We start from the raw sequence: 25919 nt of genomic DNA on the forward strand, positions 1-25919 counted from the left end.
GACAGAAATTCCCCTAGCTTGTGTCAATGTGACCAAGCTAGTGGATGGAGAGGAGGAGCTCCTTGGTATGTGTCAATATGACCAAACCAACGAGCAAGGGAAGAATATATTCTCACCTTTTGCAGATGTCCCCCGGGTCTTCTTGTCGTCTCGTTTGCAGAGGCAGCAGCGAGCGGTAGCTCGTGTATGGCGAGCAGCTAGGTGGCCGGCGTGCAGCTGTGATTAACGCTAGCAGCAGGAGTATGTGATGAGCGATGGACTTGATTAGCGATTGATTTGGTGATCAATTATTTTGGCTTTGGGAAGCAGCGATGTACTGGAGCGGTGTTTCTCTGTCGATGGGTGGCCCTCGATTGTACGAACCCTCAAAGGATTCTTGCACCATATATGATGGTGACGCGGATATCAAGTCCCCTCCAAACATTTTTCACTAGTTTTACGTGCCATAGAAGTAAAAAACTCCAAAGTATCGTGTACCAATTTATTCTAATTATCGGTGGTTCTTATTATTGAAGGTGATACGCATGGCCGTGTGGCCATGGTATCACCTCTTTTCGCATTTTTCTTGCAGTGGTGTTTATGCACCAGATTTTGTTTTCCTTTGCAAATAAGCGGCTGCAATTTAGTTTTGTTAAATGCCTGCACATTGGCTTTGTTCTTTGACTGGTTGTAGGATGGTTGCATCCTTTCTACAAGAGAAGCAGCTTGTTTGGAAGATTGCATCTGCTTCTTGGCTACAATTTTTTTGTCAGTGTAATATATAGCTTTGACGCCAACATATCAGAGTAGGGGGGACAGACTGAATTCGGCATGTCACGACCTTTCATGGTCAGACCAAGATGTGGCACTGATATTTCCTTTGCGGCCACTACAACCGGGTAGGATGGGTTTTCCTATCAAAGACAATACATGAGACAATATGGCCACACCATCATCTATCTTACTAGGTCTATTGAATTAGTTGTTTATGCACCTTCATTTCTTTTCCTTTGCAGGGAAGCGGTGGAAATTCATATTTGTTGAATGCCGCTACTTTTCCCTCATTTTTGTACTGTTGGTAGGATGATTGCCCCACTTTCACTTCTTTCCTTTCATATATGGCCCTGTAGTTGGAGTCAGAACACCGCGAGCAGATACTTTTTTAGCCAACCTCATATTCTGCATGGCTAACTTTGGAAAGACATGGCCACATGGGTGAATACTTCCAACGATGCAAATTGATCACTTTTTCTTGGTATTGTTTAGTTGGATGCCCTAGTTCTCCAAATATAACTTTGGCCTATTAATTTCATGAGAGAACCGATTGGTACATAAAACCAAAGCGATCCAGTATGGAGAGTCACAAACTTGTGCACTTGTCCCTCCATGCTTTGAAAATGAAGGAAACATATATGAGTCCCTTCAAATTTGATATATTTAGAACATATATTTTCATGATCAATATGTTGTTGTGTTGGAATTTCAAAGATGAGGGGAGAAATATGTCCCACCGAGCGTGCCAGAATCTGATGACGGGAAAATGGCAGCGACAAAAATGGCTAATGTACGCGTCCACGTCATAGAGACAGATAGTAATTTTAGATGCGCAGTGCATAAGATAGATAAAAGATATCAAACATTGCAGGTACTTTATTTCCAGAACTCTTACATTTACATAAAAGAACTGTTAATTACATCTCTGGAGAGAACACCCCTGATTAAGAATTCCAACACTAGCTATTACATGGCACTACAACATATGAGTACTACAAATTGTAGAAATAAAGAAGACTACAAATTGTAGAAGCTAAAGTCCTCCTCGCTGTCGTCGACGCCGTCGTGCTTTCGGGAGCATTTAATCTTCTTTAAGTTATCATATTTTTGACGTCATTTGTATTAGTATAAAACGTCATATTTTTACCTGCACTAGTACAAGCAGAATGCATGCATTGGATATAACATTTTCTAATCGGCACATTGGTCAAGCATTTTTTGTGAAGTCATTTTATTAGCCGACCAGAGTAGCATCCAACAATAATGCATGCAGTTTTGGACTAGAACATGTATGGCACTTCTATATGCATGAAGCGATGGCTCAAAACAATTAGCCTTTCACGTTTCTTTTAGTACTAGGGATATAATACCAACTCATTTTACAAGTTAGGGGTATGCCTAGTTTGGTTCCTAACATCTTCCAGTATCAGCAATGCACTTTTTCCTTAATCTAGGTCTTGCATACATACTGATGCATACGACAAGTAGATACTGCGATGCGGTGCTAATTCATGTTCGGAAGCATTTATATTAGCATACAGATGCCGGCTTTTATATTTGAATTTTAGAGCATGGAAGCTCATATGGGAAATAACTACTATATTATTTGGGAACCAACATCTTTTTTGTTAGAGTTTTGAATTATTTTTTGTGTTAATCTGAAGCAGACACGTTTGCAGTTTAGATGTTTCATTCCCGTTATGTTTTCCCTCAGTACAATATCGGTGCTTTGTAGCAGTTTCTATGAGTCTCAATATTCGTGCGACGGTAACATGTTTCTTTTCTCCTTCTTAGTGCTGAGCTGGTGGATTATGTAGGTGCATCGATCGCGTGGCTTTAGCTGTGACGTGAGGTGGGCTCATGTTCTTGGTTTCGATGTGCCGCCACGCGTTAGCTGCGTTGTTATGTGTGAGATTGCTTCGATCCTACATATCTTACACGTGGTTCTGATAGAACCGCTTTGACTATCTGTCTCATGTCTCGATAGAGCAGCCTTTTGATTTCACCCCTCTCCTCTCTTCCCGTCCATCATCTTCTCCACCAATTTCCCATGCTTTTTTTTTCTGCGGGTTGACGAGCTCCCTTGCGCAGCGGCTGCATCATGTTGTACCTGCTCGCCGCCACCCGACGAGCTCCCTTGCGCAGCGGCTCCATCATGTTGTACCTGCTCGCCGCCACCCGCGCGGCTATGGTTTGGGGTCGCCGGAGACGCACGGCCGCCGCCCAGCTGTTGCTTTCCCTGGTGGCCACCGCGCGTGCTCCACGGCGAAGGCGCCAGCTAAATCCAGTGGGCAGTCCACCCCCTCCCCTTCCGTCATCGAGCCAGTGTGCTGCCTCTCCCCGTTCTTCACTCTCTTCCAAGATGTGGATCCGAGAATTGATGTGGCAGCTCTCCGGCTCCGGCGAGAAGAACTAGGTGGGCGGCGCCACGCGCTGCCGACCGTTGGGCCCTTGGCATGGCGGGGCGGTTGACACAGGAGCGACATGGGTCACTTGCGTTCATGGGTCTTGGCAGGGCTTGCGGACTGAATCGAGCGGGCGGAGAAGAAAGATGGTTCGATGTCAATGCTCGCAGCCTGTGTGTTGCAATTTTGTGGGCTCGAAATTTGTTTCTCAATCCGATGTCTCCCTTTGCAGTGTGTTTGTCCCTTGTCCTTAATCTTCGAGGATATCGGTGTGGCGGCCGCGAACTCCGCTTATGCAACATGCGCTGAGCATCATTATCGTGGTCAACGATGCTGTGCTTCCGAGAAAGGGGCGATCCCGAGCTAGCTGCCGAACTCCATCGTGGAGGATTCATATTTCATAGCCAATGGTCATGTGCACCAGGTGAGGTTATCTCCCGTCCAGCGTCGTAATTCCCCCTTTCTTGCTGCCTAATTTATTCCCTTTTTTTTTTTTTGTAGCAATGGCGGTTTGGCCTACAGATCCCCTCCGGCTCCGGCTCCGTCGAGCGGGATGAGACGTCAGCGAAGACCCTCTCCTTGAGCTCAGCAAGAGAGCACGGGCCACCAGAGGAGGACGCCTACACCCGTCCTCGGGTCCCTCTGTACCTTCCCCTCATCATACGCCAAGAGCTATGCGGTTGAATTGATCTGGGGTTTGTGTTCGAGCTTCCCGAGGGATACACGGTGTCCGGCTCTCGCTCATCTGCTATCTGAAGGAGATTAGGTGTGCGCCTAAAATCTGCGTCGGACGCGCGATGTAGCTCTTCAGTTCCTGGATGTCGTCCAGCTTCATACGCTCATTCACCAGGCAAGTATATTCGTATCCCCACGGTGAATCTAGAAGCTATACTCCTGCCCCACATGTGCCCTTTGTTTCACGTCCTAATTAAGATGAATGTAAGCAGCATACTAATCGCTTTATTTTTTCATTCGCCGGTTAAGCATAGAGGTTTTTGTCTGATTGCTTAGCTTTCGATTAGAAAATACATTAGCAAACACAGTTTTATCTAAGGAGGTAATTTTTAATGTCTTATTATTAATAGGGGTCCATCCATTAAATTAAATTATTAAATTAGGCTTAATGGGTTATTTAAATTTCAAAAAGCAAGCATCTGAATAGCTATATATATAAATAATACTGCCATTTTGAGCTGCTATGCGCACGATGCTCTTTGTCCGATTTGCGTACTATGTGAACCATCCAAACATACATGCGACAGAAGTCAAGCAAACGGATGCATTTTTTCCCGGACAGCCATCGGACACGAAGTGTCTACTGCAGAGTAGTTTCGTTATACTTTTGATTTGCATCTACCAGTTTAATTATTTCAGGGATGTGTTCAGTCATGACTTTTCATTCTCGAGAGCAGATTTTTTTTCATTTGGAATAATGGATCTAACACACACGTTTGTAATCTCTCTTCTTCCCACATCGATGTGTGCTATGAATATTTTGTATGCTAGATAATATATTTATAAAGACTCATACTTTTAGTGCACAACAGTAGAATTATGATGATTGTTTGCTCCAGGTTTTGTTATATGCTTCAGACTTGCAGGCACATAATACGTATTCTCCTTTGATGTTCAGAAATTAATGGCTGTTGGGTTCTTTGCACACTTCGTTTTGTGTCATTATAATTTTGAAAAAGTCTAATTTATTTATCATGAGATATGTCTTGGCCCTTAGTATGTACAATCACATGAATTCCATACTCTTTTGTGTTTCCACATGATTTGAGAAAGTTACTAATCATTTTACTTAATATAGCGCGGTTCTTTTTAGCACTATGAGCATTTTCTGATGCTATGATTTTATTTCAGAAAAATACTAGATCAAGAGACCAAACTGCACATATGTTGTGATTGTTGTTCCCTTGACCGACAATCTCACGCCTTTCTTTATAGCTTGCAGTACTTAAAGTTGTAATGTGATCCTCTACTGTTTTGTACACTTTCTACCATGATGCTTAGATAGATCAAAAAACTGCTTCCTATATCTGTAGTTATTTGTATTTTGATTGCTCTGGCAATCCAAATAGATGAAGGAAAGTTTCTACTGTCTGTTTGAAGATTCAGACATGGGGAACATAAATATTATCTCATGTATTACGACTAATGATATGTACCAATGAAGGAAAGTTTCTACTGTCTATTTGAAGATTCAGGCATGGGAAACATAAATATTATCTCATGTATTACGACTAATGATATGTATCAATGATTCATGTCAGCTGTCGAAAAGCTGAGTGGAGGTCATATTCCAAAACCTCTTATTTTCTAGCTATATATTAAATATATGGTGAAATAAGCTGTTCTTCATCACTTCCTTTAGTGCATGGCTTCAGAAGATAAAAAAAGTCAGCTGGTGTTCGCATTTGAACTTCATTTGTATGATTACAAAAATTAGGCAATTTATTTGTTATTCATTGGGTCTCAGATTTAAATCTGCTATGAAATTCAGATACATGATTTATTCAATCATGTTTGTTACTCTTCTAACAGGTTCAACTTGCCAATCACTTGGCCCGTGACATGTCGAATGAGCGGTATTTTGGGCTTCTTTACTTGTGAGTGCCAACATCAGTAAGGAAACTAAAGTCAGCCAAAGGATCAGCAAAGTTGGTTGCCTAACTGCCGAACAGCTGCCAGAGACATAGAAGAGGTCAGTAGTAGGTCCTCTCAAACATGTTTCTGTAGTATGTCCTCCGATTGTGAGCTTTGGTAGGTCTCAAATTTAAATTTCATCCAGAATCCAGAAGTTTGATTTATTCAATAATGTTGTTACTCTTCTAACAGGTTCCAATCACTTAGCCCTTGACATATAAAATGAGCGATATTTTGAGGTTCTTTACTTGTGAGTGTAGCATCAGAGCTAAAGAATCAGCTAAACAGCTACCTGCGACATTGGAGAGGTTAGTAGTAGGTCTGTTTTTTTTTAAATTCTGTACTGTGTCTCACTCCGATTGTGAGCTCCTATAGTCAAATGATTTTAAATGGAAAATAGGACGTCACACTGGTAATAAATTGTGAATTAATGCAACAAAGAATTCACTGTCCAGGTTTACAATGCTGAACCTGTTAAAAGAGTAGAGTGGTTATACACACATGAGGGATATGGATGAGCTCAACTTGTAGTACTCTTCTATTGAGTGAACGTGTAGATTTAAAATATCACTGTTTTCCTTACCTTTGAAAGCTATACACTATCAGTCGATTTGTATTACAGAAAAAAATCCCCCACTGCAAAGATAACCCAACCTACTGGTTTAGCAAAGATTTTGGTTTCGTTTGGCGCACACCATCAGTATCTTCTATTAATACTTCCAGATATTTACACGTGTACATAAGAGTGGTGAACTAGAGGTTTGTAAGATCATGTCATTTCCATGCCACCAATTATCTGATATTTATGTTTTAAGAGAACTGAACCTGAGGTTCGTTGCAGTTTTAGTATGCCATGCTATAACAGTATACCATTATATTCTTCAGGCTATACGGCAAGTTCAAAGGTGCAACAAATCCGAGCTTTACGCCGAATTGGAATATGCGCTTCTATTTTCGGTCACATTTCTTTCACCACTCTACTCTTGCAATCTTGCTATCTCTCTTACCCGGTGGTCCTGAAGTATTCCTGTGGCATTGTACATAGTACCAACATTGAGCTAGGTTGAGTATTTGGTTTTGGTTTTCAGTTTGTGTACGTGCAAACTCAGCTGTGGAATAAAATTCAGCTTGTGTACTCATAATGCACTCTGCCCGTTCCTGCTTATATGTTTCTTTCCATTCAATCATGTTTGTAATATTACGGTTGGCACGCTTAATTCAAAGGTTTAAGAGAACTCAATCTGTCAATTAGTCAGCTTACTACGTATCACATTCTTACGAAGGTTAGAATCATCTCAAGGGTCTCAAGGGCGCCCGGCGTTGCCGCCAATCCATGAAAAGAAGAGACTGCCTCTCCCTCTGCTGAACCAACCACAGCCAAAAACCAAGCGCATACCACTAAGCCTGAGACACATCAATACTTCAGCAGTCATTGACCCAGTTCTATCCACACATGCACTACTAACCACCGCTTTAACACCACCCCTCAAACAGACAGAGCATCCCAAATCGCATGCACGTGACAACAATCGCAGAAAGCCAAGATGACCCAACAGCGGCGCTAAAGCCAACACCTCAAATGCTACCTCCACACAAAGAAAGAAAAAAAAAAGGCAAACCTTACTAAACAACAAGATTAACTAGATAATTAATACAATCCGGCGCGGCGTGCCGCCGCGCCTTCGCTTGCTAGTTTATTTTATATCGCATCGGAGACTAGATCTGTCTATTTTGGAGACTCGTCTAGCTAGACTTTGGCGTACATATTTAATTGTACTAATCTTTGATAATAGTAGTTTAATATTTCCACCAACCCACTATTTGACGACATTCGGCTCATGCTATATTTTCAATGCACGGCCAACTTGGTTTCTACTCAGCTTCATCTATATTACTAGCATGATGGATAGTATAAAATGCAAGTTGATTTGGCTAGGTATGACTTTACCCTATATTTCTTGGATAGGTATGCCACATGAGAATTTGATTAAATTTGGCTTCACTTGTGTTATAACTAGCGCCGTGTAGCAATATGCCCACGTGTAGCATAACCGAGAGAAGTATGATTATTTCTTCTTAGTTGTATCATCACTAGCATAGCATAGCATAGCATAGCATAGCATGTAGTGTGACCAAGTAAGAGTATATGTTGATTTGTGAGTATGAGGACTTTCCATTGAATATATGCATGCAACTTGGTGGTGCAATATGGTTTCAACACCTATGTTAATGCACTAGTTTTGTATGAGAGACTAGTGTTTCTATATGAACATATTTCATTAAGTTTCACTTCACTTGTATTATTACTAGCGCCGTGTGACAATACGCCCACGTGTAGCATAACCAAGTGGAGTTTTGTGATTTCTTCTCATTTGTATTATCACCAACATAGCATAGCACGTATGCACGTAGTGTAACCAAACTCGAAGTATATATTGATTTTATATTTGATGGAGCATGATAAAACCTATGGCAACTTCTTGGTTCAGTTTAGCTATATGGGACTAAACTATGCATGGAGTAAATATCATGAACAAGCACTTTAATCATTATATTTAGTTCTAGTACTAACCACATGGTGTACTAGTTTTCTTTGTAACTCCTAACGTGGAATGGAATACAAAATATTTCACATACACTACTCCGTATCTAGTGCAAAACCAATATGAGTGAATTTACCCATCAAACAATTTATCGGAATTCATACTTACATCCATATGAGGGAATACATAATTTATTTTAGTTAATATATGCCGATGGGCCAGCATCAAAAAGCAACAACTCATGTATATATTTATGACACTAGACTATCATCTTATATGGAGAATAATCTAGGATTTTTACAGCACAGTAAGTATCATCATGGGATCGGAACTGCCATCAAACATAATTTTATCATGTGCACCTAATTTGTATCCTCATAGGACCAATGGCCACTATGAGACCAAAGTAGGATTTGGTTGATTATCCCGATTTGTATCTTCATGGGATTTCACCATGAGACCAAAACAAGGGATATATTAATTTGGGCAAGTTAGAGCAATATGTGCAATCTAATCAATATCTATTTTAGTTCTATTCTTGAATTGTATCACATGAGACCAAAGATCATCATGAGACCAAACAAGATATGAACTTGGTTCTATTCTTGAAGTGTATCACATGAGATCAAAGATCATCATGAGACCAAACAAGATATGAACTTGGTTCTATTCTTGAAGTGTATCACATGAGATCAAAGATCATCATGAGACCAAACAAGATATGAACTTTGAATTGTGTAGGGATTTGAATCTAGAAAATATATGTGTTGTATGGAGCAACAATCACCATGGGAGCACCATAGGAGCAGGAGAGTATGATCCTTCTCTTTTTTATTACCTTTGCGTGGAGATGTAGAAGCGCCGGCGTGTCCGTACGGCAGCGTCGGCGACGATCGGCCGGCAACGCGTATGTAGGCGTATATCGGCAGCAGGATGAGCTTGGGCAAGCTGATTTTTAGCAGCGTTTGGCTTGGCTAATTGCTAGCGAGGTGATGATCTGGGCAGCTATGGTTGGAACTAGAGCGGCAGTCTCTCCGTCGGTGCGATTGGTGAATGGTGATTAGCAATGTGTACGTATGGCGGCAGCGATGGACTGCGATGGAGCGCGCTGTGGGCTCTAGCGATGGACGGGAGAGGGGCGTGCGCCGCCCGGGAACGTTATTTGCTGGTCGTTTTATAGGCAGCTGACGAGGGAAGTTTTCAGAGACGTGCATATCGCGCACGTTCTGCATATCGTGGGAGTAATCGGCTGATACGTGGGCGTCGTGCCATCGTGGGTATGCTGAAGATATCTGACCGGGCAAGTTTTCCGTGTGGCCAACTCCAACCATTTTAATCACCGAGTATGGCTGATTATTCAAGGTTAGCTAATGCATGCAGGCCGATCATGCATGTCTCGTTTTAGGCTTGGGCTAATTAGCTCTGGTTGTAAATTAAACGATTGTATGGATTTGGTCACTGATCCACTTATATGCTAATTAAGATGTGGGGTCCAATCTAGTGTGCAAGCCTTCAGCCTATAGCCATATGCACCGTATGCATGCACCTCAATATAAGACATTATTAATTTCTATTTTTCTTATGGTATATTCGTACATATTTTGCTTCTTATTTTAATACAAGATGACTGTATTTTATAGGGTTGTCGGGACGAAGCCAACATTTATCTGGCGGTCAAATACTTTGGAAATTTAGTGTTACCGGTGACGGTGATGATTTTGGTCAATATTAGAGCGCCATTGCCAGCGACAATGCATGCACACGAAATGCCATGTAGACTATAATTGCTTTTAGATTATTAGAACTCAGATTTTATAAGGACACATTTATCTATTTTATCATACTTACAATTATTGGATTATTCTATAACTGTAAGCCAAAATCAGTGTCAACATTGCTCCGGGTCATACCCTAGTCTGGTCAACCAGACGGGACGATGGCGGCACTGTGGTGTCATTTTCTCTCTTGAGAGCATCGTTTGTGGAGCAGTGCCGGTGGACTGAGGCTGGAGGAGGAGATGTCAAGTCATGCCTAGCTAGCTGATAGGTGCTACGTTGAGTCATGCATGTTCGGCAGGTACGCACGACAGATCTTCCATGGTGGCGTCGTCAACAGGACTGGCAAGGGCTATGCGGATCTCTACACCCTGAAGATGGACATGCGGTTCGATGGTGGTGATGACTTCTGAAGCGAGATCAAAGGTGCTCACCAAGGGTCTGCTATGCCGGTTGTGTGCTCCTATTTTTTGCCATAGGGCGACTCAGGGATGCCCTTGGTTTTTAGCTGGTGGGGCGTTTGTTTCTGTTTTTAGGCATAGACCCTGACGACATGTTACTTCACCCATTGTCGGGTTTTTAGGTGTTGAACGGTGGCTTCGGGTTTTGTGACGTATGATCTTGATTTTTTTGTTGAATAAGATATAAATAAAAGTCGCATGCATCGCTTTGATGCAGAGGCAGGGGCTCCCCCATTTCGAAAAATAATACTCCATGACTCCCTAAAAGTAGATACACACCATAATGAGTGAATCTACACACTAAAAGTAGACTAGATACATACTAAAAGTCTAAATAAATCTGCACAAAGTTAAAAGATCTTATATTAATAAACAGAGAGAGTAAGTTAATAATTGTTGCTTATATACTGCAATAACTATAATAGTGCCTCTTATTCAACATTGATTGTTTACCCGTGCATCATTTAGACTTTTCTCAATTCTAATAACATATCTATATAGTACAGTATTTTAAATGGATATAATATAATTAGATCTCACGGGAGGCAAAAGGAGGACCGTCTGCAGGCCCTGAATAAAATGTTGTTTTACAATTTCCTTTGCAATCGTCCTTTGTATTACAACACAGAAGCTAGCATGGATTCGTTACAAATACAGCAGTAGCAATACCAGCGTCTACGGGTGTCGTGAATTCATGACTTATGGCAGAAGCTTTTTTGGGCATTGATCGGCAACAGGTGCATCCACGTCATAAACGGTGATAGTGCGCACCCTAAATGTGAAATACGGCGCTCCAGTTTACGGCTACTGCGGGAGATGCTCTTAGTGGCCAGTTAACGATGTTTGTTATATGCCAGTTGGCATGGCGTCAACATTCAACGACCTTCTCAAACTCATCTTGCACGGTACGATTTTTCATGGTTAAACATCCCTCATCCATCACAGACCGAAAAATCTCTGGTAAATCTTTTGCCGATACGATATGCACCACATAGGCCATTTCGTCCCGTATGACTCATTAACCACGAAAAATATCCATATGCCAACGCTTTTTTGGTGCCGTGGTAGATAACGATTTTTTCGTAGTGTGCTTGTGTGGACGATGATTCTCCTCACATGTGTGTTTTTTCATCCCATTTTTCCTCATAAACCGGACAATGTATAGTTTGTATGGTTTTAGACCCCATTTTTCCTTACAAACTAGGTCACTCCTTTCTATCTATTTGGATGGCGGATATCAACCGTCTTTACCTAATAAAATAGTTGGTGCATGAATTGTGCCTCTTCAGATAATTTTTAAAACTTTGATAAGGCGTTGGCGCTCCTATCCTGCCTTACTGCACCACCTGCTCAAATGGCCGCCTTCGCTGCCACCCCGACATCGCTCTTAATATCCTCACCACAAGTCCACAACCCTTTCTTTCTCAATGTCAGGAAACCACACTCCAACCCTAAGACTTGAACCCCAACCCTAACCCTAAGATTAGTGCTCACCACCTCCGCCTCTGTCGTGGTGGGTTGCGACGTTGCTGCCTCTAACGAGTCTGATGGGTTCTTAACCTGCTGGAGGTTGAAGATGATCACTCATCGACGCATTCGAGCTATTTGTGTTGGATCGCTCGGCTCAGAGAAGGGTGCAGACGACTCGCTGGACGAGCACAACTGCACTTTTCAAATTTTGGGATGGATAATTGTATTTCTTTTAACCCATGAAAAAATACTAAATATGTAGTAGTACAACATATTAAGAGAAACTATTATAAAAATATAAAGAAATGAGGAAAATATAGGAACTAGCAACAAAAAATAAAAAAGTTTTCTTATCTTTTATTGGTGACGAGATGAAAATGTTTTGTACTGTACTGTACTACGTTTTCTTCGTAATAGAAAATGTTGTCTAGATTTGTTTTTGTAAAGCAAAATTATCAACGCAGTACAGCCGGCTGAAAGCAGTAGCAGAAGAAGGCCCGGCCATCGCCTCCTTCCCCAAAGCCTCCCCCCAGACCACGAGTGCGGCGGCGCCCAGGCAAGCCGCCGGCGATGGAGACTGAGGCGCGCTGTCCGAGTCTCAAGAAGAGGAAGCTAGCGGCGCCCAAGAGCCACGGAGTGCCGCCGGCACCGGAGGCTACGGGGGCGCCCGGTTCCGAGCCGCATCCCCCCGCCCACGATCAGCAACCGCCGCCCGGAGACGCCGCCGACCGCATCAGCGACCTCGCCGACGCGATACTCGGCGAGATCGTCTCGCTCCTCCCCACCAAGCAAGCCGTGCGCACCCAGATCCTCTCACCGCGGTGGCGCCACATCTGGAGCTCCGCGCCTCTCAACCTCGACTGCGAGGGTCTCCTCCCCGCCGACGCCGACGAGGACGTCCTCGCCGGCCTTGTTTCCAACATCGTTTCCGTCCACCCGGGCCCCGGCCGCCGCTTCTGCGTTCCCTCCTGCTTCCTCCGCGACCGAGCGGCCGCGGTCGACGCCTGGCTCCGGTCCCCCGCCCTGGACAGCCTCCAGGAGCTTGAGTTCTGGTTCAAGTCGTACTACAGGCCGCAGCCGCTGCAGCAGCCGCCGCCGTCGTCCACGTTCCGCTTCCCAGCCACTCTCCGTGTTCTCACCGTCGGAAATTGCAACCTCCCGGGCAGCACCGTGCAAGAGCTTCAGTTCCCCCTGCTTAAGCATCTCGGGCTTGAGCTTGTCAGCATCTCAGAGTGCACGCTGCATGGCCTGATCAACGCTTGCCCCGCTCTGGAGTGCTTGCTGATTAGCCACGGATTCGGCTTTCGCTGCCTCAAGATCAACTCCCTTACCCTCAGAAGCGTCTGTGTCAAAAACTATCGGTTGTGCAATGACCAGTTGCAGGAACTCATTGTCGAGAATGCCCCTTGTCTTCAGAGGCTGCTCCATGATGATTTCGACTATGGTCTGCATGTATCGGTAGTCTCCGCGCCTAAACTGGAGACCTTAGGCTGCCTCTCTGATGGGTTTTACATCTCCGGACAGGATGACCTCTCCAGAATTGTGTTTGGCTCCACTGTTATTCAGGTACCTTTGGCCTTCCTACTTGTTGCCTACTTTCCTTTAGGAGGCTTCTCAGTTGCATCTCTGTATGTAGAAATTATATAAATATCATATGCACTTGCGTTGGCCTAAATCTTGTCTATCATGCTTGACACAGGGATTGCGTGTTGATAAACTGACAACGGTGGTGCACACTGTCAAGATATTATTTGTTACTATGAAGACACTTAGTCTGGATTCAGTTATTGGGTTGATGAGATGCTTTCCGTCCTTGGAGAAGGTGTACATTGAGGTGACGATTTCATTGTTAATTCATTGTCTACAACTGCTCATTTGATCTACTACTTATTACTACTACTCCATACCGGATTAATGGGCAATTACGCACTTCGAGAAACAAGTTTGACTACTAATTTGGTCAATAAAATATAAGATATATATCACAAAAATTATATTATTGAAAACATTTTTTGAATACGAATCCAACGGTATAATTTTTGTGGCATATATCTCATATTTTGTTGACCAAATTTATAGTTAAACTTGTTTCTCGAAATGCGTAATTGCCCATTAATCCGGTATGGAGGTAGTAGCCTGAAGTGGTTGGTTTTCCATTCTTTTTCAGCCATACACAAGAAAGGAGAATAATGAGTGGCGTCGGAAACACTGGAGTCTCATCACATGTCTTGACATCCGCCTGAAGGAAATAGTACTTGATCCATATCTAGGCACCAAGTCTAACATTAACTTCGCCTCGTTATTTGTAATGAAAGCTAGAGTGCTAGAGTTAATGACCTTTATGCTTGAACCCAGGGATTACAATGGCAAGTTCTTGGCGGAACAACGTAGGAAGCTTCAGTTAGAGAAGAGGGCTTCACGAGGTGCCCAGTTTCACTTTACAACTGATAGATCTGTCCGTCGTGTTAGCGATATGCATCATGTCCGTGATTTAGATTTAATTGATCCATTTGTATGTTGTTGATGTTGAAACCGGCATTGGTTTATTCTTCCCTATTGACCTAACTCAGTTGGTATTCTGTTCAAACTTGATTAGTCTTTGTCAGGAACACCAAGACAATAGTGCTTGATCCGTACCTAGGCACTAAGAGCATGTCTAACAGGCCCCGTATTTTTTCGCCCCTTAAAACGCGAGTAGAGGGCCCTGTATTCACTTTTCGCCGGCGGAAAACTCGGACGAGCTAGCAGAACCCGTATCGCCACCCCGTAAAGCAGAATATTCTGCTTTACGGGGTGGCGATACGGGTTCTGCTAGCTCGTCCGAGTTTTCGGCCCCTCGAAACAGGGTTTTAGACAGCAATTTGCACAACAATTTTAGATCAAACATAGCACATCCAAAATATATGATGCATAATTCATAGTTTTTAACATCACAACGAGATCATAGGCAATGTTCAAGCCACGGAATTTCCCAAATGTGATCAACCATCAACGAGCGGCGCCACCACTCGCCGGAGACTCACCTCGAGCACTTGCCTCACGAGCTTCACGCGCAGCCTTCTTCCTTGCCATGATGTCCGCCTTCGTCTCGTTCCACCACGCCAGGTGATCCTCGTCCATGCCGTCGGTGCACATCATCATGATATCCCTCTCCTCGGCCAAGAGCTCCTTCATGGTCTTGGCTTCTTTGAGTGCGATCATCTTCATGTCAAGCTCGGCCTTCAGCTTGGCATCTTCCCGCCTTGCTTGCACCTTGGCAAGCTTCACCTCCTTCTTCTCGGTGATGATGAGCTTGGTCTCCAATGTCTTCATCGTCAATGCCTCCTTGGACTTCATGAGTTGATCCAACTTCTCCCGGAAGCTAGCTTCTTCGCCTTCTACCTTGACCCTCTCCTTGGCCTTCTTGTTGCCCTCGGGTTTGCCGGCGTTTCTCCCACTCATGTCCTCCGCTTCATCATCCATGGTGAGCAGTGCCTCCTTCTTGCACTTTGGCTCGTTGTCCCTCAACTTCCACTTAGGAAGATGTTGAAGAATGGAAAAGCAATGATGAAATTGAAATTCCTTGTTCTTGGAGCCGGCCATGTCCTTGTACCGTGCTTGAGCATACTTGGGCTGCACAACAATAGTATGTGATGTTTTCACATCATCAAAACATAATATTGAGAGCAACAAACAAGGAAAACTCACATAGTCCTCCGACACACATCCACTAGGGGGGTTGTCGGCCACTTGATCCATGGCAGCACTCCAACGAGAACAAGCTGGTTTGATTATGTTCCATCGGCCTTCAAGGGAGCGGTAGGATCTGTCGGCCATGCTCTTGGTGCGAGGCTTCAGCTGGTGGTACAAATCCTCAATGCGCTGCCAATAGCGCTTGCCGCCTTGGTCCACTCCGGTGCACGCATCCATCCCCACCTTGCTCCAAGTACGAACCAAGATGGCGTCTTCGATCTCGCTGTAGTTCGCCGTGCATGGCTTCGGCGTCGACGAAGAACCGGCGGCAGCCGGATCAACCTCAACCACCTCCTCCTCGTCACCCTCATCCTCCTCCTCGTCATCAAGGTCTTCAACGTTGCACTCCCCATCGAATGCATCGATACCGGTGTCCAAATTCACCGCGGATTCGTTGAGCATGTCCATGTAGGATGTTGTGGACTCAACATCGAACACCTTGTCTATGTCGATGGTGGGTGGCGGCGGCGCGGGCGGCGCATCGGCCGGAACGGAGGGAGGAGGGGTCGTGACCTTGGAGGGCGGTGGAGGCGCGAGGCCGATGCGGCTGATTGCCTTTGTCCGCACCTTGGCCGGCGCGGCGCCCCTCGGCCCGACCGCCTTGGTCTTCATCCTGCCCCCCTTCTTGGCAGCCGGCGAAGCTGCGGCCGCCGCAGGTGCTTCGAAGAATTGCTTCGGAATCCTCTTCCTCTTCGACGGGTTGGTGGCGGAGATCATGGCCGAGACGACGCCGGTGTTCGGCGGACCTCCGACGGGGACATCAACCACCGCGGCCGAAGGAGGTGTACCGCCGGCGGCTCTTGCGGACGGTCCATGGCGGCGGGATCCGGCCGGGAAGGGCGGGGCGGAGGAGATCGGGCGGCGGCGGCGGCGGTTGGCTTCAGCGAAACCCTTCGCGCGCAGTGGAGTGGACGATACCGGTTTCGCCCACTATCCCCGCTCCCACCCCGCACAAGTAGGGGGCGAAGACCTGCCCCGTAATCGAAAACAGGAAAAATCGGAGCGGGGGCCATTTTTACGGGGCGTGCTAGACGGCCGGGTAGAGCCGAAACCCGTATTCTGGCGGTTATTATACGGGTTTGCCCCTTTTAAGGGGTCTGTTAGACATGCTCTAAGTCAAGTCTGATATTAACTGCCTCATTCTTTGTACTGAAAGCTAGAGTGCTAGAGTTAATGGCCTTTCAGCTTGAACCAAGGTATTACAATGACAAGTTCTTGGCAAAGCTACGTACTCCCTCCATTCTCATTTAGTCTACATTCTACAAACTTTAAGACTAATTAGTAAGTCATTTGATACTATTACTTTGATACGTGAATATCCAATCCAAGCTACATTAAAATTAATGATATCCAATAGAGAAAGTAGGATTCCTTCGTCATCTGTGTTGGGTTGATTACAAAGCTATAATTTAGAGTAATATGGAACAAAATTTAAATCTAAGCTGTAGACTAAAAGACAACGGAGGGAGTACGAAGCTTCTGCTAGAGAAGAGGGCGGGCTTCGAAAGACGCTTAGTTTCATTTTACAACTGGTCTATGTGTCCATATTGTTAGTGATATGCGTCATGTCTGTGATTTGGATTTAATCAATTCATTTGTATGTTGGTTTTGAAACCGGCATTAGTTGTTTTTGGAATTATTCTTCCCTATTTACCAAACTCAGTTGGTATTCTGTCCAAACTTGATTATTGTATGTGTTTGCAGTTTTTTAAAATTTATTATCTGGATCCATGATATTTAAACAAGCTATTTGTGTTATCGATCTTATGATATACTGTACTACCATGTGGCAACCTAGAATGTATAATGCGTAGAGCAACCTCACTCCATTTTTTTGACTAATTAACAATGGTAGGTAAAACAATAAATTTTTTTCTTGAGGTGCTCATCTTGATTTCCGGTGTAACATCATTGGGGCTAAAAAAATTTATATTATGGTTCAAGTTTGTCGTGCTTTAAACCAAACTGACAAGTTATTTCAAATTGCAACAAGTGGTGGATGGAAATAATCCAGTAGCAGATGCATGTTAGACTGCAAATTTGGATCTGAAATGGTTCCACCAACTTTGATATTGACTGCCTTATCAGGTTGAGCATCGTAACTGGATATTCTTACACATGTCGTCATCTATGTCAATGAGCATACCCGTTGTTGTAAAATAATTTTCGGTGCAAGTGTTCAATCCATTTAAATCCTACAGTATCTTCTATTTTCCAGTTCATTTTGTAGTTGAGATTTTGGGATGATGTTTAGCTACAGGATCTGCTTTAGCCATAAAATTCCCCAGGTTGTAAAGAGATCCGGGTGGCAACATGTTTCGAGAATGGGTCAGAAATCTATGGGAATTTGGAGAGAAGGCGGTGCCCTTTTCCTGGTTCAGATTTTGGTAGAATGTACATGAACTGTATAGACTGTGGATGGATCAGTTCCCTTCAGTGTAGGTGTTCATAGGAATCAATGAATTCCGGGTGCAAATGGCCTGCTGAAGAATCAAGCCTGCTGGCTGCCTGCGCCCCTGAGGCCTGAGGTTTTGTGTTCGTGTTGCCTGCTGGCTGCTCCTCCTGCCGAGCAATGCCGGATATTGCCGTGGACTACAGCTATCTGCCTGACCGAGAATTTAAATTGTACAGGTTTCTGTGCTCTTTCTTTTTGGTCGGAACATATGTATTTGACATGGCATACTATTTTGCAGTAATTCTCCATTCTTTTAGCTTAATTAAACTTACACTTTGCTACTGGCCGTTCAATAAATTGTGTTGTTTTGCGTAAACAGAGTGTTCCCTGTTTCATTCGGATATGAGTATGTTATGGAGGTCGTAAGAAGAGGAGGATGGGAATACAGGTTCACACACTGATCAACCCCACAAATGTAGCACTTCCAATCGACACAAGAACTTCCATTGCTGTCACGCTCGGAAACCGCAGGTCCCGGACGGCACTCTTCGGGCTCGTTTGGTTACTCGAATACCGGCGGGTTCCCGGCCTTTTCCCGGGGAGATTTTTCCCCTAGTCCGGAGGTTGGGAATATAATCCCGGAGTTTTGCTCCTGTTTCAGTCTATTCCCGGCCGGGAATACTTTCCCGGGGAATTTTTGTTCCAACAGCCAAACAAGCCCTTCGTGGGCTCCACTTTCCCCTGCTTAAGCAGCTCGGGCTCGAAGAAGTCGGGATCTCCGAGTGCTCGCTGCAGAGCCTCATTGACGGGCGCCATAGAGTCCTTGCTAATCCATCAATGCTTCGGCTTCCGTCGCGTCCGCATTGTCTCCCTCGCCATTAGGAGCATTGCGGACTGTTGATAGCTACTCCGTATGATGTTCGGAGAAACGCAACCTGGACACCTGAACTCATCATTGACAATGCCCCTTGTCTTGAAAGGTTAATCATCCTTGATTTGGAAATCTGTCTCCATGTATGCGTTGCTGCGGCTTGGAGACCATAGGCTTCCTTTCTGATGGGTGTTAGGAGTGCAACGATCACCTCTGACTCGTGTTTGGATCCACGGCCATTCAGGTACAATATCAATCCGTCAGGCTTCTTGATTGCATTTAATTTCTCTGTGTAGAAAAAAATGCAGAACACCGAGAACTTGTACATGGAAGAGCCGCTCACTTTCCCCCTTCCTCTCTCTCTCCTCCCCTCCCCTTGAAAGTCTCTAGAGAGAGGCCGGGCCGCTCCCGAGCCTTCTCCGGCGGCTCTGCCGGCCGGAGATGGCGAAGGAGGGGTGCCGGAGTAGATGCTAGGGTTAGTTTGCTAGGTTTCGGCTATATGCCGGTAGTTTGAAGTAGGGCTCAAGGTCGTCTGGATCAGATCTTGAGCATCCTGTGCTCGTGGCGGCGTCTTCTCGAGCTCCGGTAGTCGGAGACGGCAAGATTCGTCACCCCAGGGATCTCCGTGTATAAGATCCGGCTCTGCTACCCCTGGATCTTGGATGCTGTGCGGCTATCTCTTCCTCCTCTGGCTGGCCATGGAGGCGAGGAAAAGAGGAAGGATGGAGCCAGCACCTGCGAATCTCGAGGTAGGCGGGGGTCTTCATCTAGCCTGGTGTGCCGACGCCGCGTCAGGCTTTCGCCGGTGAGCGACTTCACCGTGCTTCCGAGGTGGGAGACAGTGAGATCTGCTTCCTCGGCGAGCTCCTGCTTCAATAAGCGTCCTAGGCATCACTGCTTCGGTGGCCTAGTTCGTCTTCTTCCCCTCTTGGCCGGCCTCGGTGGCGAGGGAGAGGGGTGGATCTGTGCGGCTGCGACGACCCTGCAGAGCTGGTTCTCGAGGTTTCTGGAGCGTGCAACCTCGGCAGCGGTCTCCAAGCGACGGCTATCTCCGGCCACCGCTATCTTCGGCCACAGGGGTGGTCCTGCTGCGCTCGTTTATTCGAGCTTTCTCCTCCTTCGATGGAGGTTCTTCTCCGACTCCAGCGTGGCGGTGAGCGCTGCTTCTTCCCCAAGTGGTTTTGTCCCCGGTGGAGGAAGCGGTGGTTGCGCCGGCAAGTCAACAATCGTCGACGACGGCCTTGGACTCGATCGCGTTTCTGCGCATCTTTGTGGGGTGCTTGTTACAAAATATAGGCACTTGGTTGTAATTTCCCTTTTCTTTGGGGTCCTCCATGTACTTGTAATCCCACCGACGATATAATGCATGCTCCAGGTCCTGTTAAAAAAAAACTTGTACATGGTCTATTGTCGTCTTTCATGCTTCACAAAGGGACTGCACATCGATAGTCTGGCAATGGTGGTGCACACCGTCAAGATTCTAGCTCTCTGAATGAAAACTCTGTCTGGATACAGTTATTGAGTTGCTGACCTTCTTTCCATCCTTGGAGAAGCTGTACATTAAGGAGATGACTCCATCACAATGTGATCTATACTCACTTTATCTAGCTATATGTTCTCAAGTGATTGATTTAACTATTTGGCAAAACAACGAGCGAAGCTTCAGCTGCAGAACAGAGCTGCTCAGCTTCATTTTACACTGATAGATGTGTCTGCACTGATATTTGGAGAGAATAATAACTTGTATTGATATGTGAGGGATTACAGAGTTTATATATGAGCCAAAACCAATCTAGGGTTTAGGCCAACCGACCTATACAAGTGCAAACCGAATATAACTCTAATACCCCCACAGTGGCAACGTCAGGCTCGGCGACGTTGAGACTGGAGCGTATGTCGGAGAAGGAGGCAGTAGGGAGACCCTTGGTGAAGATGTCAGCAAACTGTGCACTGGTCGGAACATGGAGAACTCGAACCTCGCCGAGAGCCACCTTTTCATGAACAAAATGAATATCAATCTCAATATGCTTGGTGCGACGATGCTAAACGGGGGTTGCTGGCCATGTACCAATATCGATCTCAATATATTGTCACAATAGATAATGGTGGCGCGTGCGAGCGGTCGATGGAGCTCAGCGAGAAGTTGACGTATCCATACAGCTTCGGCGACGGAGTGGGCAACTACTCGGCTTCTGTAGAAGACCTGGAGACAGTGACATGCCTTTTAGGTGACCAAGAAACAAGATTATCCCCAAATAAACACAAAAGCCGGATGTGGATTGTCGAGTATCTGGACAACCTGCTCAGTCTGCATCGTAATAAACTGTCAGACTTGTGGGAGAGGAATTATTGACAAGAAGACCGTGGTCAAGAGTCCCTTTAAGGTAACGAAGAATGCGTTTGACATGAGAAAGATGGGGAACACGAGGATCATGCATGTATAGACATGCGTGTTGGACGGAGTACGAGATTTCTGGACGTTTAATGTAGCGTATTGAAGAGCACCTGTGAGACTACGATAAAAGGTAGGATCGGAGACAGGACCACCGTCAACAGAAAGCTTAGTGCCAACATCAACTGGGGTACGGGCTGGCAATCGGTCATCCCAACATGAGAGAGTAAATCAAGAATGTACTGACGGTGAGAGAGAAATAATGTGGTGGACATGCTAGAGGCAGTGCCACCAAGAAAATGATGGAGAGGTCCTAGATCTGTCATAGAAAATTCATTGTTGAGAGGCAAGATGATATGTTGTAAGAAGGAATTGGAGGAGGTGGTGAGAATGATGTCATCAACATAGAGAAGAAGATAGGCCGTGTGTTCAGTGGTGTGAAAAATAAAAAGAGAGGAGTCGGATTTGGATGGAGTAAAACCAATGGTTGAATAAAAGTGGCAAAACGATGAAACCAGGAGGAGCTTGTTTGAGACCGCAGAGAGATTTATGGAGGAGACATACAAAATCAGGGGAAGAGGAGTTTTCGAAGCCTGAAGGTTGTTGACAGTAGACGGTTTCATTGAGGCTGCCATGAAGGAAAGCACTTTTGACATCAAGTTGGTGAATTGGCCAGGAAGATGAAACAACGAGACTAAGGACAATACGAATGGTGCTGGGTTTGACAACAGGGGAAAAAGTCTCATCGAAATCAATCCCATGTTGTAGGGAAAAACCTCAACACACCCAACAAGCTTTATTACGAGTGAGAGTACCATCGGAGTTATATTTATGATGAAAGACCCATTTGCCACAGATTACGTTGGCATCAGATAGTTTAGGAACAAGAGTCCATGTGTTGTTGTGGAGAAGAGCATCAAATTCGTCACGCATAGCTGAGTGTTAGAGAGGATCTAGAAGAGCACGTTTGTAAGAAATTGGAATGGGTGAAATATTTGGAGTGACAGAGAGATTTAGTAGACGATGTGGGATATGAAAACCCACGTTTGCCCCTAGTACACATGACATGATCATTTACAGGAATAGAAGTTGCAACGGCATTGGAAGGAATTGTGGGGGGTGTAGGTGATGGAGATGACGTGGAAGAAGCGTGGATGGGGCTGGCTGTCGTGGCAGAGGGAGCGGGAGAAGGGTCGGTCGAGGCAGGAGAGACCGCTGTCGCGGCAGGAAAAACAGGCAGAATCCCTGCCGTGGCAGGAGAAACCGCTGCCGCGGCAGGAGAAACGTGCTGGAACTCTGCTGCGGCAGGAGAAGACGCTGCATTCTCTGTCGCGGCAGAACGCGCGGCAACGATGATGTGATGGGTAGGGCGCGGTGCTGGGTTAGGAGATGGTGTAGGGTTTTGTTTGGCAGCATTAGCAATGGTATAAGGAAAAGTATTTTCATCGAAGATGACGTGATGGGAGGTGAGAACACGACCATAGGATGGATCAAAGCACCGGTAACCTTTGTGATCTCTAGAGAGACCGTGATGTATACAGGGGAGACTATACCACAGCATTTGATCCCCAACAAACAAGTTGGTCGGGAAAGCAGCTTTCACCGTCAGAAAGTCGGTCGGGAAAGGGTTTTACCGACCGAAAATGTCGGTCACTGTAAGTCCGGTCGGCAAAGACCTTTCCCGACCAACATTCCATTGCCGACCAACAGTTAGTCAGCTATGTGGTATTTTGCCGACCGACGTACTCTTTGCCAACCGACAATTCTATCCCGACCAACATTTCTTTACCGACCAACAGTTGGTTGGTCTATTTCTTGCCGACCGACATTCTGTTGCCCCTGCCATTCAACTTCCCCGACCAACAATCTGATAGCAGTGGTTTTGCCGACCAACATTTAATACACTCGCATATTTGGCATTGTGCTTTATCAATGCAATATCAATCAGGTCCCAAATTTAGTACTCAGCAATATCCAAGACAAATACATATTTCATAAGAGTAACGTGCATGCCCTCCAAAAATATTAAACCCAATGCCAAAACAAAACAATTAATTCTCACATACAAATAGTTCATCTCTTATCAACATAATCACCATCCATTTTCTCATAAACCAAAGGCATATAGGAAAAAGTATTGTTCAGTGCCAATACTCGGTATAGGTTTACAAAACAATGGGTAAAGGATGTATCCAACGACTCTCCCATTACAGAAATATCATTGACGTGAACCACCGGTTTCACCACATGTTGCATGTATTTCCTACAAAAGGAAAAACAATCCCGATCTATGTAAAGACAATGTTATTGCAGTAAATTGTATAAAGCATAGATGTGCACATCAGTTAACATCATTTGTATTGGCACACTTCACCTATACAAGCATGACAAGTATTAATATTCATTCACAAGATAACTCACATCATAGTAATCAAAACCTACTAGTACATCAAATTCGTGCAACAAGACACACATAAATAGACTACATTGAGCCGAACTTTTTTTAGGAAAATGCCGGAACTACTAGTACACCACTCATGTTTGTGACATACCACATCATAGTAATCGGCCCTGATTTATAGCTACTGTTAGCTAGCGTATTGTCCATGCTCAGATTTAAAAACTAATAGAAATGAAAGTGATAGCCGCTAGAAATGCAATTTCATCTAAGGTATCTTCTACTTAAGATCAGTAGCTAGCTCTCATTTGTTCGTGGCACTTTATTCATTGATATCTGGCATGGCTGGCTTTGTTCACTAGCTTGACGTGCCTTTGTTTCCACAAAATATCCTACAGTAGTACAGCTTTAGCACAAGCTTCATTTGGCATCACAGCCTTAGTTTCCAGTAAATTAAAGACACTTTAGCCATTGCCCGTGCTAGCTCAAATAGTACACGAATGTATTCAGAGTAGCATCAAGATGATCTATCTAGTCACAATTTTAGTTTCCAGCGAAATTGAAGACATTAACCAAAATTAGTGTAATATGTATGTGCGTGTTCCACATCTTTGTTATTACCTTCATAGGCAAGAAATCACAGATAAAAAAAGTACTTCAGACTGGGATCTGCGGATGATTTATTATACAATCATATGGTTGCTAGATAGATAAACCAAGGGGAGAATGAAGTGATAGAACTGAAATAAAAACGAATGCAAACAATACCCACTTTTTATGAAGTATTGATCTGATCCATTTGATGCCGGTTGTGTCCAGTGAGCACTGTGTTCATGAATTTGGTTAGTACTCGAGGGGAGAACAGAGGAAAGACACGGTAAAACATTCAGCAGAACAGTTTGTTTATTTTGTGAGCAATCTGGTAAAACTACATAAGGCGTGTTAGAAAAGCTGAAGGCAAACACTTTAATAAACTAAGGAATAAGAAGAAAGAAATTACTGGGCGTACTTGCGCCGAAGCTCGTGGGACACTACAGGATTAGAGCGATATATTATAGAACTCTAGGGGCATGCAGTTCAGTCAAGCTTATATTCTATAATAAAATTTATGCGGTTCGATCACATGTCATTAGTATCATATATTCTCAACATTAGATGATCAAATTAAATATATTTTTGCAAACTTATGATCAAATTAAATCTAACAAAGCCGAACATTAATAGGCAGCGCCAAGCACAAACCGAACAACGAGCAAGCACGCGCCAGCAAGAATCGAACATTAATAGGTGGTTTCTTTTGCAAAATCTAGGATATTAAAAGTCTCGAGCTTTACAAAATTAGAATGTTTTTTATGCCTACATAGTGGTGCATCATAACTCCTCTAATGACTAAATATTGATATCATGTACATAAGTACACATCCCTTTCCAACAAGTTGTGATTTTGCTACAGTTGGACCTGTTTGGGATGACAATGACCAGAATTATTAGGAGGAAAGTCTTACTTTGCATATCCTGTCATCAGACAAGGACATAAGAGTGTTTGTTCAAGCCCCAGTGGCCAACTTCATCATGCAGTCAATTGAGCATGTCAATACAGAACTATGGGCCTTCTTCACATGACTAAGAATACATGAACTATGGCCTTCTTCGCATGACTAAGATATTTCATTTTGTACAAGTAAATACATGAACTATGGCCTTCTTCGCATGACTAAGAATCTAAGATAGCAAGCATCACACATCAAACAATACGAGCTAAGTGGAGATAATACCTTGCTAGATGGCCATGCAACATGACTATTTTCCTTCCATCCGGGGTGCTTTCAGCCGCATCTATGAGGTCTTTACGCGGAATGTACTCGTCCTATTTGGGCCACCTGCGAGTAAAAAGTACTTAACCTCATCCATATAAAAAGACACAATTTTAGTCCTAGCATTTAAGACACGTTACATCCTTTGTTCTAAAATATCTTGGCTTTTTTTGTTTTAAGGAAAGGCATCTCTACAGATTCATGACACCTCCAAAACTCAACATTATCTTTACCATTGCTTTTTTTGTTTTAAGGAAAGGC

The 25919-nt window shown here is 44.4% G+C and overlaps 1 protein-coding gene and 2 long non-coding RNA genes across 3 annotated transcripts; 2 read left to right on the plus strand and 1 right to left on the minus strand.

Annotated features, from left to right (window-relative positions):
- Positions 1 to 5390: 5390 nt before the first annotated feature.
- LOC124649427 lies at positions 5391 to 6972 on the plus strand. Its single transcript, XR_006986628.1, has 3 exons — positions 5391 to 5924; positions 6000 to 6115; positions 6693 to 6972. It is a non-coding gene; the product is annotated as an uncharacterized LOC124649427 (long non-coding RNA).
- Positions 6973 to 12626: 5654 nt separating this feature from the next.
- LOC124646660 (F-box/FBD/LRR-repeat protein At1g13570-like) lies at positions 12627 to 14616 on the plus strand. Its single transcript, XM_047186749.1, has 3 exons — positions 12627 to 13622; positions 13756 to 13890; positions 14224 to 14616. The coding sequence occupies exons 1-3, from the start codon at positions 12627 to 12629 to the stop codon at positions 14578 to 14580; spliced, it is 1488 nt and encodes a 495-aa protein (XP_047042705.1). The 3' UTR covers positions 14581 to 14616.
- An 8855-nt stretch (positions 14617 to 23471) lies between these two features.
- LOC124648890 lies at positions 23472 to 25693 on the minus strand. The gene is made up of 3 exons (XR_006986465.1): positions 25620 to 25693; positions 24617 to 24669; positions 23472 to 23709 (listed from the first exon to the last, which is right to left on the minus strand). It is a non-coding gene; the product is annotated as an uncharacterized LOC124648890 (long non-coding RNA).
- Positions 25694 to 25919: the final 226 nt, after the last annotated feature.

The sequence above is a fragment of the Lolium rigidum genome, chromosome 4, assembly GCF_022539505.1.
Source record: "Lolium rigidum isolate FL_2022 chromosome 4, APGP_CSIRO_Lrig_0.1, whole genome shotgun sequence".
Lineage (NCBI taxonomy): Eukaryota > Viridiplantae > Streptophyta > Magnoliopsida > Poales > Poaceae > Lolium > Lolium rigidum.

Bases quoted from the DNA above. Each gene is read 5' to 3' on its own strand.
- LOC124646660 (XM_047186749.1), top strand. From the start codon at position 12,627: ATGGAGACTGAGGCGCGCTGTCCGAGTCTCAAGAAGAGGAAGCTAGCG. The intron at 13,623-13,755 runs GTACCTTTGGCC...TGCTTGACACAG, and splicing joins TTGGCTCCACTGTTATTCAG to GGATTGCGTGTTGATAAACT. The intron at 13,891-14,223 runs GTGACGATTTCA...ATTCTTTTTCAG, and splicing joins TGGAGAAGGTGTACATTGAG to CCATACACAAGAAAGGAGAA.